Source organism: Coptis chinensis, chromosome 6 (genome assembly GCF_015680905.1).
Source record: "Coptis chinensis isolate HL-2020 chromosome 6, ASM1568090v1, whole genome shotgun sequence".
Lineage (NCBI taxonomy): Eukaryota > Viridiplantae > Streptophyta > Magnoliopsida > Ranunculales > Ranunculaceae > Coptis > Coptis chinensis.
The window spans coordinates 2,832,185-2,851,107 of record NC_141461.1 but is presented as its reverse complement, the minus strand read 5'-3'; the positions used below and the strand labels follow the sequence as shown (position 1 = coordinate 2,851,107).

General features: G+C 35.8%; 2 protein-coding genes across 9 annotated transcripts in view; both read left to right on the top strand.

Annotated features, from left to right (window-relative positions):
* Window positions 1-534: 534 nt before the first annotated feature.
* LOC147490723 (putative DEAD-box ATP-dependent RNA helicase 29) overlaps window positions 535-18,923 on the top strand; it is a 62,870-nt gene continuing 44,481 nt past the window's right edge. The window contains exons 1-9 of one of the 5 annotated variants that reach the window (XR_015198152.1): window positions 687-2,071; window positions 4,613-4,665; window positions 4,829-4,910; window positions 5,000-5,056; window positions 5,414-5,555; window positions 5,897-5,968; window positions 6,110-6,181; window positions 6,533-7,279; window positions 8,292-8,790. Coding sequence is in view for 3 of the 5 variants with exons in the window: in XM_086565145.1 (XP_086421271.1) it covers window positions 931-2,071; window positions 3,332-3,336 (1,146 nt within the window). In the remaining 2 variants the exon portion in view is untranslated. Of the gene's footprint in view, window positions 2,072-3,331; window positions 4,559-4,612; window positions 4,666-4,828; window positions 4,911-4,999; window positions 5,057-5,413; window positions 5,556-5,896; window positions 5,969-6,109; window positions 6,182-6,532; window positions 7,511-8,291; window positions 8,791-18,923 lie in introns of those variants that run through there. The other 4 variants (XM_086565147.1, XM_086565146.1, XR_015198151.1 and 1 more) reach the window with 4 other exon arrangements.
* LOC147490730 (transcription termination factor MTERF15, mitochondrial-like) lies at window positions 16,223-18,908 on the top strand. Of its 4 annotated transcripts, none has more exons than XM_086568670.1 (3): window positions 16,223-17,409; window positions 17,844-17,934; window positions 18,462-18,908. In XM_086568670.1, exons 1-3 carry the CDS (start codon window positions 16,275-16,277, stop codon window positions 18,520-18,522), a joined length of 1,287 nt encoding a protein of 428 aa, XP_086424796.1. In that variant the 5' UTR covers window positions 16,223-16,274; the 3' UTR covers window positions 18,523-18,908. The 4 variants fall into 4 exon arrangements, with proteins under 4 accessions (XP_086424796.1, XP_086424795.1, XP_086424798.1 ...); XM_086568669.1 differs by having other exon boundaries at window positions 18,442-18,908; XM_086568672.1 differs by lacking the exon at window positions 17,844-17,934 and having other exon boundaries at window positions 16,225-17,409.

Below are 18,923 nucleotides of genomic sequence, written 5' to 3'. Positions count from 1 at the left end.
GCTCATTAACCACAATATATCGGTAGTTGTTCCAGACCTCTCAGTAAGCCTAGGGATGTCCAAACGGGTATCCGACCCAGCCTGAACCTGACTTTTTGGGTTTTGAATGGGTATTGGGTTATTTGAACCCAAATTGGTTTTCAACTGGTCGGGTTCAGAGTCGGGTATTTTGTTGAGAAGTGTGACCAAACCCTATCCTAACCCTATATTTCATGTGTCCATCGGGTTCGGGTTCGGATTTCAGGTAGAATAAAGCCCGGTATAAATGAAGAAAGAAGACAATAAAAAATTTTATTTGAAATATATATGTACATTTTATTTCTTTTTCGGCTATCCACTAATACTTCAAACAAAATAAAACTTCTAATGAACTTGAAAGTAATTATTTCCTATACTTGGACATAATTATTTGATATGATTTAAAAATAGATTGACTCGGAATGAACTATAGACACATGATCACGTGCAATTACTGAAAATATTAGAAATCCCGACATAAATTTTGTCATAATCCAATATATTAAATAACTCATCATTGTAAACATGAATGAGATCATAATCCAAATATTAATTTAACTCATTCTTTTATATAAGATTAGTAGTATGCAATAGAAAGCAGATTTAGGGTTTGGTTTCTGTTTCGGGTTTTTTAGCTTTTTTAACGGGTTTAGTGCTAAATTATCGGGTTGGGCTCGGGTTTAGAGAGTGTGACCAAACCCTACTCTATGTATTTCGGTTTGGGTTCGGGTTCGGTGGGTATTTTGTTCGGGTTTTGGTTGCGGTCAAGATTTAACAAAATTACTGGCCTTTTCTTGTCCAACTTGTTTCTCGAGTCTTCTTCAAATCCCTCAGCCCCAAAACCGTCTCGTTTTACTTTGCAAAACCCTTTAACGTCTCTAAAGCCCTTGTAGTTCCTTTGCTCTTCATAGTATGCCTATGTCTTGTTTAGTTGTTTGTAGAAATTTGCTGTTTCAAGCCAATAGAGGTAGAAATCTGAATACCCGATTCGTTTATATACAAAACCCATTCTCCAAACTATTCTCAAAGTGTATTGAAAATGATTGTTCATCCTCGTTCACAGTTTCTTATCTTGAAAACTCGTGTGGTCTCTCCACTGAAGCAGCTATTAAAGCTGCTAAAAAAGTTCACTTTGAGAGCACAACTAATCCTGACTCAGTTTTGAAGCTCTTCCAAAAATATGAATTTACCAATGCTCAAATCACAACTATCATCAGTAGATACCCTGTGGTTCTCTTGTCCAATCCAAACAAAACCCTTGAACCCAAACTTCAATATCTCAAACAGCTTGGTTTTTCCGACACTGACATATGTCAATTCCTTACAAAATGCTGTAACGTTTTACAATCCAGTTTAGAAAACACGATCATCCCGTGTTTCCAACTGCTCAAGACGTTATTGCCAAGAGAAGAGAATGTCGTTTCAGCAATAAGCAAAGCGGGTAGTGTTGCGTTTCTTCGTTTGGATCCTCAGAAACATTTGGTGCCCAAAGTTCAGATCTTGCGTTATATTGGTGTACCAGATTCTAGTATCTCCAAACTAATCTTTATTGGACATCGATCATGTGGGCAAGAAAATGATAATTTTAGTGACGCGGTCAAAGAAGTTCTTGAAATGGGTTTTGATCCTTCTAGCAAGATGTTCGTCTATGCTGTTCGTGAAGTGTCAGGTATGTGTAAGGCTAAGCGAGAAGTGAAAATGGGAATTTTTAGAAGGTTTGGCTGGTCAGATGAAGAAATTCGTTTGGCGATTAGACACCAGCCTACGTGCATAGCTATTTCAGAGGAAAAGCTTAGGATTGGATTAGATTTTTTCATGAATGGAAAGAATTGGGAGGCTGAACGTCTTGCCAAAAACCCAAACGTACTCAGTCTTAGCTTGTATAAGCGGATTATTCCGAGGTTGAATGTTATTGAGTTTCTGATCTCCAAGTGTTTACTTGAGAAAGACGTAAACCTTGTCAATGCATTGTTTATGACTGATGAAAAGTTCATCAAGAAATTTGTGGGCAAGTATAAGGGCAAAGCCCTTGAACTTATGGAGTTATACCAAGGTAAGCTTTGATTGACTTAATTTGGTTATCTTGTTTTTGTTTCTCTAAGTTTAGGGACATCAGAATTAAGTATCAGAAAGTGTGTGATATTGATATTTTTTGCGTATCAATTTTGATCCTATCTAAGTGTGCTTCATTTGTACTTTTCAATATACTTCCATGTTATTTGCTGTCTCATGAAGCTCCATTAATTTTAGATGATGTTCAATATATTTATTAGAAAGAAAAAGAAAAAAAGATTGACAGGTATGTAATACTGTTTGTTCCCTAGAAAGATCAGAAAACAAAAAGGATGAAATCTTTCTCCTATGTGCGTATGAGCCAGGTTATCTCCTGTTGCTGACTAGGTTCTATCACAGTTTATTTGTTTCAAGCATTGATAATATCAATTAATTAAACAAATAAATAGCAGTTCTATCTGCTAATTGTTTGTTTGAACATCATATACTGTCTAACTCATCCACTTTGGTTTCTCCAAATTCCTCAACGACAAGCTCAATAGAAAATTCTTCTATCTAGTGAGACAGATCAAGGAGAGACCATCTTATATAGGGCCAGGATCTTTGTGTCCGATGTCCTTGATAATAAACAGGATACACACTATAAGACAATGATTAAGATACGTTAACAGAGCATAAAAATGATCCAATATGGGTCAACTACCACGGAAGTTGCATTGCACTTGGCAATCCTTTAATTCTAAGCTACTTCTGTTCACAGTATAGCACACACTGCATGTTAGGAGAACAAATCTCCATCTCAAATGTGTTACCTTTGAAGTCTTTAAAAAGAAATTTGCAGTAGTTGTGGTCTAGATGCTTCTGCTCTGGAGATTATAATTCCATGAGTGAAGCAAGTTTTTGGTTGGGTGCAGAGAGAGAGAGGGGGAGAAACAGGTCCATCCTTCTGGTCTTTGAATGATGCATCTTCTCCTTGTTCTCTCTTCTTGTCCTCACATCTTCCACTACCCTACCAGTTCCTCTCTTCTTCCTTTGTCCCTACCTCTCACTTATCCTTGATCGTTCCCACTGCTCTGTGCTAGATTGGTACTCTGGCGTACCATTTGCCATGAACTCTTAAGGAAATACTAAACATGTAACCGTAGCCAAATGAAACCTTCACAGTTACCATGGAAATAACCAGACTCTAGAATAATTAATGACGATGTGTAATAAACATAATTGATAAACAAAACTGCAAGGAAATGCCCAAAATCAGAAACAGAATATTAACTCAATCACATGTTGTACCTCAGAACAGGGTAGGCGGCTTCCAAGATTTGCACTGGCTCCTGCTGAACATGATTTCACCCTCTCTGGACGGATGGGTTTCGGACATATACCCTGGGAATGAGAAAAAAAAAAATGTTTTCTTCACTTTGGTTTTGGAAATAAAAGGGATAAAGGGCATATCAAAACTGAACTACACATAAATCTCTCTTTATTCCAACTCAAATGCCAGAGATCAGGAGAAGCTAGCTTTTTCAGCTTTAAGAATATCAAGAATATCATTAGTATCAAGAGATAGTTGATTTTGAACTGTTCTAAAACCCTTGTCAGTAACTGAAAACCCCAAGAAATTCACAATTTTACTCGTACAAAATGTAACGAAAGATGCACTTTGTTGTGAACGTTATGTATCTAGCTAGTTCTAACATGTTCTACTCATAAATCAATCATTGAACAAGTACAAGTAAAATAAAAAAAAGGCGAAATGGAACCTCGAGAACAGTTGACGAAGTAGAAACAACTATATAGACAAATTCACACTGCTGAGCATTATAATTTCATTTACACCAAAGTTTGTAATTAGTGGCACCCAAAATCATATTATCCAAAATAAAAGTTAGCTTCTATTGCATTTATATATTAGCAATGTCACTATCACATATGCTACTTCTAAGATATATCTTGCCATGGTATGAGAATCTTTCTTAGTTTAGTGGGACTAAAAAAAAATCTATCTTTCCTCCATTATGAATTTTCTTTGAGATTTATGAACCTAAGTCTCTATAACAACTCCCGCATGCATAAAACTTGCTCACACCTAAACACCTAGCCAGTTGGAAGATTCACTTCTTTATATTTAAAATCCCACTTGTAAAACTTCAAAATCTGAGTTTCTTACAATAACGACAATAACATAATTCCTACAAAGAGATTGAAAAGCCCTCAGACTAAATGTGCATACCAAACTAAGCTACCCTCAGATTTGTGAACTAGAAAAAGCGTGAGTACAGGAGATTTTTTCCTGTGTAATTAAATGAGCAAATATCTAGTAGTAAATCCCACTATGGGTTGGTATTCTTTGTTCTCAAGTCTGTAAAGCAAAATGTGCGAGACTTAACAAGAGAACGTGTTCTTATCCTTTGTGAACTAGAAAAGGCATTAGTACAGAAGAATTTTGCCTGTGTAATTAAATTAGCAAATATCTAGTAGTAATCCCTCCCCCCACCACCACCACCACCTTAGTTTCTCTTTTTTGCTCAAAGATATGTTCTGGTGAGATATTAGCTCAATTGCATTTTGATATTGTTTTCAGCATCTCGAGGCAGGACTCTCGGTAAGAGGTAACGAAGGATTTGGATCAAGCAGGTAAAACATTTAATGCAACTTCCTTTAGGTTCAAACCCACTATGACCATAGTAATTCATAGTCTTAAAACTTGAGTGGAAAGTTCACTTTTGTGCTTAAAATGGGAAAAAGATAACTTCTTTTGATCATGTGTCCTGTTTAAACATCTACTTGATTGTTATAGGTTGGATGCTGCTGTTCTTGATCTAGTTGCATATGATAGCACTGGTTTGCAAAAGCAGAAATCTGACTATCATTGGGATAAGGTACTCCTGATTCCCAACAACGCTATTTTGATTGGTTATTTTTCCTCAGGGATTCTGTAACATAACTTGAATTATTATTTTGTCAACAGAAACGCAAGAGGTACATTAAATTAAACGACAATGACCGTGTGACTGCCAGTGGAAAGGTATGGTTTTATACCCTGATCTTAGTCTTAAATATGGTTTGTTCTTATGTTCGGATATGAAATTCAAGTAAATAGGGGCATCCAGGCGTCAAGGGTAGCAATGTTTTTGACTGAATTAGTATCTCTGAAGGCCTATTGTGTGTGTTGAGTATCTGTTTGGTTGTGATGTACAGTGGAAAATGAAGGTGTTTAGGTGGGACTTTGCGGTTATAGTGTCTCTCTTCTTTGGGTCTGCTTTTGGTTTTAATTACTTTATATGGATACAAACTTTCGGGGTAAATAAGACTATAAAAGATCACAAAGTTTCACTGTTTGGCCATACATGTTTGTTGAAAAGATGTTTTACATTTTGTGCAGGTCAAGACAGAGAGTGGCTCGAAAGTTAAATCTACCAAGACTGGAATATATAAGCGGTGGAAAGAACGTTCACACCATAAGGTATCTCTTAGGGGAACAGATTCTGATGGTGGCCATTCGGAAGTTGACAGAGGCTTCTCAGGTATTCTTTGTGATTTAGAAACAATCTTCAATCGTGTAGGCTTGACTTCTTTCTTGCTTTCCTTGTTTATATCATCTCTGTTAATTCATATGTCATCTTTTCTTAAGGACTCTCTTATAGCAATCTAAAATCAATAACAACTTTTCAATAAATCTCGGTTTGGTGCCAATACTTGCCAATGGTTTGTTGCAAAGGAAATAGGCCCTTCTGGTCATACTTAATTGAGAAAACTCTGTAATGATGATTTCGGGGGTCTACATTGACCACATAGGGGTGTCATGCAATTCAGAAGATTGCCTTGTGACATTCATTTAATTTACTGCGATTCTTCTGTTTTATAGGAGACCGTCAAATGCAAGGTGATAATAGAAACTATAGTGGGGGGCGTTCAGAAGAGGACAGAGGCTTTTCAGGTATTGTTTATGAATTAGAAACAATCTTCATTCATGTAGACTTGATTACTTTCTACATTGACCGCAATCGGGTGTCATGCAAGTCAGAAGATTGCCTTGTGACATTCATTTAATTTACTGTGACGTTCTTCTGTTTTATAGGAAACTGTCAAATGCGAGGTGATAATAGAAACTATAGAGGGGGGAGTTCAGAAGGTGACAGAGGCTTTTCAGGTATTGGTTATGAATTAGAAACAATCTTCATTTCATGTAAACTTGTACTTTCTGCCTGAAATTTGCATGAATAATCTTTCTTGCGTGTAACTATCTTTTCTCACGTAATCTCTTATAGCAAGCTCTTTATTTTATGGTGTCCATTAGCATGCTGAAATCAATAGCAACTTTTCAGTAATGCAAGGTTTGGTGCCAATAATTGCCAGTAATTTTTTGGAAGCAAATTGTGCCCTTCTGGTCATATTTAATTGAGAAAACTCTGTAATGACTTTTGCAAGTGTCTATAATGACAACATATTATTGTGATGCACAATCAAAAGATTGTGTTGTGACCGTTCTTCTATTTTATAGGAGACCGTCAAATGCGAGGAGGTAACAGAAATTACAAAGGGGGCAAGAAGCACGGTATTCCCAATGCGCATGTGCCTTCGGAAATTAAAAATCCGGATCAAGTTCGCAAGAGAAGACAGCAACAGGCCAGTAAAATCTCGTACATGAAAAGCAAACCTGGGAAGGGCAAGAAGTTTGGGAAGAATGGGAAAAAAGGTAAGAAGTAGGTGAACTGTTCAAAGAAGGATTGATATCACCGACAAGTTTAAGATGACCGGTTTTGGCAAGAAAATGATAATTTTAGTGACACGGTCAAAGAAGTTCTTGAAATGGGTTTTGATCCTTCTAGCAAGATGTTCGTCTATGCTGTTCGGGAAGTGTCAGGTGTGTGTAAGGCTAAGCGAGAAGTGAAAAAGGGAATTTTTATAAGTTTTGGCTGGTCAGATGAGGAAATTCGTTTGGCAATTAGAAACCAACCTATGTGCATAACTATTTCAGAGGAAAAGCTTAGGATTGGATTAGATTTTTTCATGAACGGAAAGAATTGGGAGGCTGAACGTCTTGCCAAATACCCAAACGTACTCAGTCTTAGCTTATATAAGCGGATTATTCCGAGGTTGAATGTTATTGAGTTTCTGATCTCGAAGAGCTTACTTGAGAAAGATGGGAAGCTCGCTAGTGCACTATATCTGACTGATGCCAACTTCATCAAGAAATATGTGGCCAAGTATGAGGACAGAGCTCCTGAACTTTTGAAGTTGTACCAAGGTCAGTTTCGATCTATATAATTAGCGTTCCCTATTTTTGGTGTTTTAATGTTTGAGGGATATCAGATTCGAGTTTCAGAAAGTCAATGTCATTGAGGAGTGTTGGGCGTGAATTGAGCTTAAAACGCCAACACTATGCTTTGTTTGTCAATTATGTACTTTTGTTTTATGAGCACTAGAAGCACACATTTCTTTTATTTATTTAATTTGCTTGCAGTTTTTTTTTTGTTAATTAATTTTCTTGTAGAATTACTAGTTCTCATAGTTGTGGTTTATTGTTTGGCGAATATGAGTGTCCTTTTGACATGGAAAATGGTTTGATCACAATGAATATCCTGGATTCGATAGTGCTTGTATGATTTGTTGTAATGTTATCTCTTATCCAATTGTACCATAAGTCCATAACACCGTTAAGAATTGATTTTAAGCGCGGTGATAACAAGGTCAAGTGAGGCAAGCACTTGCGTGGAGAGCTCTACCGATTTTGAAACTTAAAAGCATCTCAATTTTGTCTATATCAACGTAAAAAAGTTTTCTTTCAAGTCTAGAGATGTTGGATCTCAAGACCCATTTGTAGTTTCTTCAAGTCTCCGTATTCAGGTTTGTCCAAAACCATAGGTTCCTCCAAACTCAGAAGTCAGGACGAAGGTCTCATAACAATGTGAAAAGTTTATGCAAGGACTTACAAACGTATCTCAAGGTAGAATATATATGAGTTTCTTTCTTCAACTGACATACCCAGTAAGAATGATAGCAATGCTCTTGCTAGTACTCAAGCATGTATGTTGATGCATATTATATGAGAAATTAGTGCAGTTTGAGAAGAAGGTGGCTAATAGGGAGAGGATTCTAAGGAGGATCAAGTCAGTGGCAGACAAATGCTATCAAGCATTCAGAGAAGATGCTCCTAACACTAGTTTTCTCTCTATCTTTAGACATATAAATCTGGATAACTTTTTTTCCAATTTTTCCTAATGAGTGTATTATAATTAGGTTTGATGCTTCCTTTACAGGGAAACTGGATGAGCTGGAGCGGAGCAGGAAGCATTGCCTGGAACAGTGAAGGAGACATAGTAGGAGCAGCACTCTGGAGGTTCAAGGCTAGCAAAGCTATGGAAGCCGAGATACAAGTAGCAGAGGTGGCAGTGAAGATAGGTGAACATTTACAAGGTAGAGAGTTTGCATTTGAAAGAGATATTTTGGAGGTTATCAAGGCAATCAATGAGCCTGAATGTAATTGGACTATGATAGCTCTTACGAACTCTATTATATCTCGACGTATGAGTTTTAGTTTCAGTAGATATAGATGGGCAAGCACTCCAACGTCTCCAAGCAGATATTTTAATGGGAATGCCCACTCTCTAGCAAGCTGGATGTGTCATCAGCAGGGCAGAGGGGATCTTCCAAATTGTATGTTAGATCCAAACTTTGTGCCTGTGGTTCTTTAATGCTATATATTTTCTTTCCAAAAAAAATAGTACTAACTGAAATATCCTGATATATAAAACAGAACTAGCTTTCGAACCCGTCCTACGAACATGTGCCACTATATTAAGTTATTCTTAAATTATTATGAAAAATATTTGTAACTATGCACAGTTATAAGATATATAAATGTTATATTGATCACACATCCAAATTTCTTATAACGTGAAAACCCCATGCTCTATAAAAAGATAGAGCACAACTTTGGTAAAATCTTTCGACTTCTATTTGTTGTTACATAATAGAAATTTGATTAAATTTTTGTTAGAATGTCCAATAAGGCAAAGATCATACTTCAGCTACTTAAATACCAAGTCATTTTCAATCATACGAAAATAGATATATATATATGATAAACACTATTTTAAATACAAAACTATATTTGTCGAACATTCCAACTACATATAATACAACTATGTTTTTAGGTTAGTTCAACGCAATTGTATCCAATTTTTTTATTTCCCGTTAATTATTCATTGAGGTTAGTTCAATGCATTTGCATCCATTCTAATTTCCCCTTAATTATACTTTGAGTTAGTTCAATGCAGTTGCATCCAGTTTTCGATTTTTCTTTAATTATTATTTTCAATTCAGTTAGTTCAATACATTTGCCTCCAGTTTCCGATTTCACGTTAATTATTCTTTGAGATTAGTTTGATGCATTTGCATCCAGTTTTCGACTTCACATTAACTATTCTTTGACGTTAGTTCCATACAAAAAAAAATAATAAATAAATAAATAGGGTTAGTTCATTTAATGCATTTGCATCCAATTTTTGAGAATTCTCGGTGATTTTCTTTAGGTTAGTTTAATGCAATTTCTTCCAGTTCTTGATTTCTCGTTAGTTATTCTTTGAGAGTTAGGTCAATGCAATTGCATACAGTTTCTGATTTCATATTGATTATTATTTGAGTTTAGCTAAACGCAATTGCATCTAGTTTCAAATTTCCCGTTGATTATTTTTTGAGATTAGTTCAATACAGTTGCATACTTGAATCCGGTTTTCGATTTTCCGTTAATTGTTTTTTATGTTAGTTTAGTGCAGTTGCATCGAGTTTCCGGATTTCTTTTAATTATTCTTTCGGGTTAATTCAAAGAATTTGCACCCAGTTTTTGATTTCTCGTTAACTATTATTTGAGGTTAGTTCAATGTATTTGTATCTAGTTTACAATTCCCCGTTAATTAATTATTCTTTGTGGTTAGTTTAACGCATTAGTATTCCGTTTCCGATTTCTCATTAATTATTTTTTGAGGTTTGTTCGTTCCATTTATATCAGGTTTCTGATTTCCCGTTAATTATTCTTTTATGTTAGTTCGTTGTGTTTGCATCCAGTATCCGATTTCTCGTTTTAAGGTTAGTTTAATGCATTTGCATACAGTCATGATTTATAGGTTAATTATTATTATCTAAGGTTAGTTCAATACACTTGCATTCAGTTTCTGATGTCCTATTAATTATTATTTGAGATTAGGTCAATACATTTGCATCCAGTTTCTGATTTCTCGTTAATTGCTATTTGTGGTTAGTTTGATGCATTTGTATCCAGTTTCTGATTTCACGTTAATTATTCTTTGGGGTTAGTTAAGAAAAAAAAAAAGTTAGTTCCATGCAATTTCATCCAATTTTTGATTTCCCGTTAATTATTTTTTTAGGTTAATTCAATGCATTTGCATCCAGTTTTCGTTTTCCTATAAATTATTATTCGAGTTTAGTTCAATGGATTTGCATCCAATTTTCAACTTTCTTTGAGGTTAGTTTGATGCACTTGTATCCAGTTTTTGATTTTCCATTGATTATTCTTTGAGGTTAGTTCAATGCATTTACATCCAAACCAATTTTTCGTTAATTATTTTTTGAGTTTAGTTCAGTGCAGTTGCGTCTAGTTTCAGATTTTCCATTATTTATTATTTGAGGTTGGTTCAATGCAGTTACATTCAGTTTTGAATATCTCGTTCTATATTCTTTGTGATTGGTTCAATGCATTTGCATATAGTTTTCGATTTCTCGTTAATTATTATTCGAGGTTAGTTCCATGCAAAAAAAAAATGTTAGTTTCATCCAATTACTGATTCTCTTTAATTATTCTTTGAGGTTAGTTCAATACATTTGCGACCAGATTGAACCCGATTTCCAATTAATTATTTTTAGATATTAGTTCAATGCATTTGCATCCAGTTTCCGATTTCACGTTAATTATTTTTTGAGGTTAGTTAAATGCATTTGCATCAAGTTTTTGATTGCCCGATAAATATTATTTGAAGTTTGTTCAATGCAGTTGCATCCAATTTCTGATTTCCTATGAGTAATATTTTGAGGTTAGTTTAATACAATGGCATCCAGTTTCCGATTTCCCTTTAATTATTTTTTGAAGTTAATTCAATGCATTTGCTTATAGATTTCGAATTCCCGTTAATTATTTTTCAAGATTAGTTAAATGTAGTTGCTTCAAGTTTTCAATTTTTTGTTAATTATTCTTTGACGTTAGTTCAATGAGTTTGCTTACAATTTTCGATTTCCTGTTAATTGTTCTCTGAGGTTAGTTTGTTGCGTTTGCATCAAGTTTCCAATTTTTCATTAATTAGGTTAGTTCAATGCAGTTGCATCCAGTTTCTGATTTCCCGTTAATTGTTTTTTGAGGTTAGTTTGTTGCATTTGCATTCAGTTTCCGATTTCCCGTTAATTAGGTTAGTTCAATGCATTTGCATCCAGTTTCCGATTTCCCATTAATTATTATTTGAGGTTAGTTTAGGTTAGTTCAATGCATTTACATACAATTTCCAATTTCTCATTAATTATTTTTTGAGGTTCACTGCAATTCCATCCAGCTTACGATTTTATGTTAATTATTCTTTGAGGTTACATAGTTCAATGCATTTGCATCCAGTTTCCAATTTTCCATTAATTTTTTTTTTAGGTTATTTCAGTGTAGTTGCATCCAGTTTCCGATTTTCAGTTAATTATTCTTTGATATTAGTTACCCATTTTCTCATTTTAACTTAATTATTTTTTTAGGTTAGTTCAATATCTCGCGGCACAAATCTTAGTATGATTAAAACCTTGTAAGTAAACACTCAAAATAAATCAAACCCCTTTGTAAGACACTTCTTAGAAGCTCGAAATTTTTTGTGGTTATAGAGGGACTCTAAAATAGCAATAAGTGTCATAGCTCTAGACTCTAGCCATACTCTTCTCATGTGTTTTGCTAATAAGAATTATACAAATGGCGTCATCAAACCTCCCCAACTTAACAACGTCAACTTCTGCACATTAGCACTCAGTCCCCAATTCTTAAATACCTTATGAGACAGTTGATTATGCTCCAAAGCTTTCTCGTTTCCTCAATTCTTATATACAACTTTAAAAAGACGCCTAAATGGACAACCTCAACTGAATCATCATCTCCTTATTGAGCTTTATATATTTCCAATGCCTACAAACAATGTGGCAAAACATCTTTATTAATCAACAATGCAACATAAACGTGTGTTTTTATTATTCAATAGCTTCGGCTAATTTCCTATCATGCACACTAAGCTCGCTACTTGCAATAATTGAAGTTGTGGTATTCGTTTAAGCTGCTAGCTCATGCTGAAGCAAGTCAAGGGCGGGTTCTGATTCTAACTTTGACAATATATTGTTAGCCCTATTTAGATATCCAAAACTATCATTAAATCTATTCAAACCATAGCAAGCAAATCCCATCAAATAAAAAGTCATACATGGCCAGCGGTAAAGACGACAAACATGAATCATTTTCACTATTAACTGAAGTTTATAACCAAATTATGTGTACTTGTGATGCCTTCAATTCTATAAGAGGAGAATACCAACATCTAGTGCTAAAAATCTCAAGCCCGAAGAGAAAATAAGGCGTGGAATACTCTAATTTATAGCTATGCTCAAAACGGTTTTTTTTAGGATAGCATACAATATACAATATACGCAGATGTAGTTACATATAGTGGGGTTGTTTCTTCTCTTGCTCAATATACTATGTCTAGTGATGTCGTGAGCATTTTCATTGACATGTTGGATCTGGGCTTGAAGCCGAATGTCGTAACCTTAGCAAGTGTTCTCCCTGCCATCAATATCTTTAGTGTAGCTTGATAATTGTAAAGAAATGATACAAAAATCCATGGCTACTCCTATAGGAACAGATTGGATCCTGAAAGAAGGATTAGAAATGCTCTTCTATCTGTTTACACAAAATATTATTCAATTCAATATGTTGCTTCTGTCTTCGAAGATACTATGTACCGAGATGTGATTTCTTGGAGCTCAATGGCTGTAGGATACTTTCAGAATGGCTATTTTTAATAAGCACATGGAACATTTAGGGAGGTGATTACTCATGAAATTCAACCAAATCCTATCTCTGTGATAAACATTATTTCATAAAAGCAATCAGCCAATCACGAAATCGGAAAAGTCAATGGTCGTGTAGAAGCAATCAGCCAAATCAACCATCTCCCTTTAAAGAAAACTAAAGAGGATTGAAAACTTCATAAGAGTTCTTCAGTGAAATTTTCTGTTTCAGTGGTTTCTTATTGATGTAGACTAATAGAGGAGCGAGCATAAAAAGCATGTGGTTCAGATTTTGCCGAGCTGTTGTTGGAGAAGGAGGTTTTACATCAAGAGGACATGATTAGAGTAATCTTGGGGAACGCCCTTGGAAGTCGGATGAGCGCATAAACTACGATAGGTTCGGGGATGGATTTATTGTGGAAGAGAAGAGTGTAGAAACCACGAGAGGTTGAAAATGCAGCATCGATGAATCGTCCACCGGCCTCTTGAACCACAGTTTGTGTTTTGTATATCAAATGGGGCTTTTCATCATCCCATGTAGGCATCATGCAGTTCAACATGTTTTCCATAAGAGTACTACTACTGAGCGTTTGTTGTTGTCGTGATTTAATATCTTGGTAATCAAACCGTCGAGAAGATTTTTTTTTTTTCTCCTCCAAGATTATTATTATTATTTTGCTAAATCTCCAATATTAATTCATGTACATGTATAGTCTATTTCACGGGACTAAGGGTCTTTTTAGCAGAAGGGCATGCATAAAAATTCTTACTTACTACTTTTGTTGTGGGACATGCCTTCTCTTAAATCTACTGATGAAGATTATATAGTTATATGAGTTCATTCAAATCATATTCTCTAGCATAGAAGGGCTTAAACATAGGATACCCTAGCTTAGAACATATCTCTTTTGGTCTTGAAAAGTATTTTGCTGCTTGTCTTGGTAAAAAAAAAAGGAGATACGCTCTTAACTTTGACAACTTAACCACCTTGAAAATCAAGGAAATAAAAAGAGTATAAACGTCCAGCCCAAAGTTGGAAATTCCTTATTTGTCTGATTTTATCTTATTTGTCTCCTACTTTTTTGTAATTAGCCAAAGAGTATTATAAATATTGGAGACTCTGTGAACGCTCAAAAAATAGAGCCAAGAGGGTACACCTATAATATATATCTAAGGAAAAAGGAAAATAGGTGACAAATATATCGACAATTTAAGGTCATTAACCACAATATATCGGGTGGTTGTTTCAGACCTTTCAATAAACCCAAGTGTTTAACAAAATCAGTGGGCATTTTCTTGTCCAACTTCTTTCTCGAGTCTTCTTCAAATCCCTCAACAAAACCGTTTCTATTCTGGTACGTATGTTATGTTTAGCTTTTAGTGACTTTAACTAGAAATCTAACGAGTAAGGGCATCACCAATGCAGGCCTTTAAAACCTAGGGCTACGTTAGCATTTTGGAGGGCCACGTCAGCGTTTTGGAGGGTAAGGGTATCACCAATGCAGACCTTTAAAACCCAGGGCCACGTCAGTGTTTTGGAGGGCAATAAGGAGGAGCTAAGGGCATCACCAATGCAGGCCTTTAAAACCCAGGCTCATGTCAGCATTTTAGAGGGCCACGTCAGCGTTTTGGAGGGCAATAAGAAGGAGCTAAAACTCTATATGACTATATTGATGGGTGTTCCAACAGAGAAGATGACTGCTCCTTTTAGTCCTTTATAACATGTGAAACAAGTAGGGGTGGAACTCGGGCGGGTTGGGTCGGGTTGAGGCCTAACTTGAGCCCAACCCGAGTTCCAAATGTTTCAACTCGAGCCCGGGACCAAGTCCTAGTCGGTCTGTAAATTTTCAACCCAATCCCAACTCGAATTGGTCGGGTTGGATCGGGTTGGTCAAGTTGGTTTCAATGTTAAACAATGAAGAACTCGATGCCTTTTTTTTTTTAGCAAGCATGTTTTTAAATGAGATCAGTAACTCTTTGATGCTCGTGGGGTTCGAGCCCCAGACCTTTGGTGTCATCACCCAAAGGTTCAACTCAATGCCTTTTCATTGTTAAATAAATAAATTAAGAGATAAATCACACCATAATTCAATATTCTAACTAAATAAAAGGGATTTGATTATTTGAAAGAGAAACTAACCTAATTGATTTAATTATTCTTTCTTAAATTGATATTCTGAACCTTATTTTTGACAAGAATAAATCTAACTCCTATAAAGAAAACGAGGGCTTCAACAGTAAATTCATCACGCCATTAATTTTTTTTCCGATTTTACCCCTTGCCAAACACGAATATTACAACTCATGCCATTTTTTGTTTTATTTTTTTTATTGTCTTTTTATCTAACTCCTATAAAGAAAACGAAGGCTTCAACAGTCCATAAATTAATGAAAAATAAAATAAAATCGGGGATTGTTAACGGTAAATTCATCACGCCATTATTTTTTTTTTCGATTTTACCCCTTGCCAAACACAAATATTACAACTCATGCCATTTTTTGTTTAATTTTTTTTATTTTGTCTTTTTATCTAACTCCTATAAAGAAAATGAAGGCTTCAACAGTCCATAAATTAATGAAAAATAAAATAAAATCGGGGATTGTTAACGTGGCGGAGACACGTACAAAGAGGCTAGTCCTTATAAGGAAACAATATAACAAAATAGAAAGAATGAAATGTATACGTACATATATCAGACGGGCTCGAGTTTTTCGGTTATTTGATACTCTAACCCAAATCCAACCCGAAACTGAATAGGGTTTTGATTTTACAAGACTAAGCCTAGATCACATATTTGAAATGTTAGCCTAGGACTAACAAAATTCGGGCTTGGGCTAACCCAACCCAAGTTCCACCCCTAGAAACAAAACCGAAAATCAAAAAGTAAGTCACATGCTGAATTAAGTGAAGGTCATGTGCAAAGTTTCAATTAGGCTTTGGGCTTCAGGTCCTTTATAAACATCCATAGAAATGAAGACATATATCCAGGAATCCTAGGATGGTTAAATTGGAGGCCTATTTAGGGGCCGGATCGGAAGCAGTTTTTCGCTAAGGTCCCTTAAATTTGGAGATAGAGGCCCGTATCCAGGCCCCATTGATGATGCCCTAACAACCCCATCTTTGTTTTACTTTAAATCTTTATAGTGCAAAAACCCTTTAACGTCTCTAAAGCCCTTGTAGTTCCTTTGCTCCATAGTATGCAATGTCTTGTTTAGTTGTTTGTAGAAAATTGCTGTTTCAAGCCAATAGAGGTAGAAATCTGAATACCCGATTCGTTTATATACAAAACCCATTCTCCAAACTATTCTCAAAGTGTACTAAAAATGATTGTTCATCCTCGTTCACAGTTTCCTATCTTGAAAACTCGTGTGGTCTCTCCACTGAAGCAGCTATTAAAGCTGCTAAAATAGTTCACTTTGAGAGCACAACTAATCCTGACTCAGTTTTGAAGCTCTTCCAAAAATATGAATTTACCAATGCTCAAATCACATTTATGATCAGTAAATTCCCTGTGGTTCTGTTGTCCAATCCAGACCAAACCCTTGAACCCAAACTTCAATATCTCAAACAGATTGGTTTTTCCGACACTGACTTATGTCAATTCCTTACAAAATGCTATAACGTTTTTCATTCCAGTTTAGAAAACACGATCATCCCGTATTTCCAACTGCTCAAGACGTTACTTCCAAGAGAAGAGAATCTCGTTTCAGCAATAATCAAAGGGGGTAGTGTTGGGTTTCTTCGTTTGGATCCTCAGAAACATTTGGTGCCCAAAGTTCAGATCTTGCGTGATCTTGGTGTACCAGATTCTAGTATCTCCAAACTAATCTTGATTGGACATCGAGCATGTTCGCAAGGAAATGATAATTTTAGTGACTTGGTCAAAGAAGTTCTTGAAATGGGTTTTGATCCTTCTGGCAAGATGTTCGTCTATGCTGTTCGTGAAGTGTCAAGTGCGTGTAAGGCTAAGCGAGAAGCGAAAATGGGAATTTTTAGAAGTTTTGGCTGGTCAGACGAAGAAATTCGTTTGGCGATTAGACACCAGCCTACGTGCATAGCTATTTCAGAGGAAAAGCTTAGGATTGGATTAGATTTTTTCATGAATGGAAAGAATTGGGAGGCTGAACGTCTTGCCAAATACCCAAACGTACTAGGTCTTAGCTTGTATAAGCGGATTATTCCGAGGTTGAATGTTATTGAGTTTCTGATCTCGAAGAGCTTACTGGAGAAAGACAGAATGCTCACTAGTGCACTACTTCTGAATGATGCCAGGTTCATCCAGAGATATGTTGCCAAGTATGAGGACAGATCTCCTGAACTTTTGAAGTTGTACCAAGGTCCGTTCTGAATTAGCGTTCCCTCTTTTTGGTGTTTTAATGTTTCAGGGATATCAGATTCGAGTTTCAGAAACTCAATGTCATTGAGGAGTGTTGGGCGTGAATTGAGCTTAAAACGCCAACACTATGCTTTGTTTGTCAATTATGTACTTTTGTTTTATGAGCACAAGAAGCACACATTTCTTTTATTTATTTAATTTGCTTGCAGTTTTTTTTTCGTTAGTTAATTTTATTGTAGAATTACTAGTTCTCATAGTTGTGGTTTATTGTTTGGTGAATATGAGTGTCCTTTTAACATGGAAAATGGTTTGATCACAATGAATATCCTAGATTAGATAGTGCTTGTATTATTTGTTGTAATGTTATCTCGTATCTAATTGTACCATAAGTCCATAACACCGTTAAGAATTGATTTTATGCGCTGTGATAACCAGGTCAAGTGAGGCAAGCACTTGCGTGGAGAGCTCTACCGATTTTGAAAATTGAAAGCATCTCAATTCTCAAAGCACTAAGATTTTTGAATTCGTTAGTATTCTTCATTTATCATGCCATATTATATCAACATAAAAAAGTTTTGTTTCAAGTCTAGAGATGTTGGATCTCAAGACCCATTTGTAGTTTCTTCAAGTCTCCGTATTCAGGTTTTTCTAAAACCATAGGTTCCTCCAAACTCAGAAGTCAGGACGCAGGTCTCATAACAAAGTGAAAAGTTTATGCAAGGGCATACAAACGTATCTCAAGTTAGAATATATGAGTTTCTTTCTTCAACTGATATACCCAGTACGAATGATAGCAATGCTCTTGCTAGTACTCAAGCATGTATGTTGATGCATATTATATGAGAAATTAGTGCAGTTTGAGAAGAAGGTGGCTAATAGGGAGAGGGTTCTAAGGAGGATCAAGTCAGTGGCAGACAAATGCTATCAAGCATTCAGAGAAGATGCTCCTAACACTAGCTTTCTCTCTATCTTTAGACATATAAATCTGGATAACCTTTTTTCCAATTTTTCCTAATGAGTGTATTATTATTAGGTTTAATGCTGCCTTTACAGAGAAACTGGATGGGCTGGAGCGGAGCAGGAAGCATTGCCTAGAATAGTGAAGGAGACATAGTAGGGGCAGCACTCTGGAGGTTCAAGGAGCAGGAAGCATTGCCTAGAATAGTGAAGGAGACATAGTAGGAGCAGCACTCTGGAGGTTCAAGGCTAGCAAAGCTATGGAAGCCGAGATATAAGTAGCAGAGGTGGCAGTAAAGATAGGTGAACATTTACAAGGTAGAGGGTTTGCATTTGAAAGAGATTTTTTGGAGGTTATCAAGGCAATCAATGAGCCTGAATGTAATTGGACTATGATAGCTCTTAGGAACTCTATTATTTCTCGATGTATGAGTTTTAGTTTCAGTAGATATAGATGGGCAAGCAGACATTTTAATGGGAATGCTCACTCTCTAGCAAGCTGAATGTGTCATCAGCAGGGCAGAGGGGATCTTCCAAATTGTATGTTAGATCCAAACT

Coding starts and splice junctions, on each gene's coding strand:
- LOC147490730 (XM_086568669.1), top strand. CDS start 16,275: ATGTCTTGTTTAGTTGTTTGTAGAAAATTGCTGTTTCAAGCCAATAGA. Junction 17,410..17,843: donor ACTTTTGAAGTTGTACCAAG/GTCCGTTCTGAA, acceptor TGTGATAACCAG/GTCAAGTGAGGCAAGCACTT. Junction 17,935..18,441: donor GCACTAAGATTTTTGAATTC/GTTAGTATTCTT, acceptor TATTATTATTAG/GTTTAATGCTGCCTTTACAG.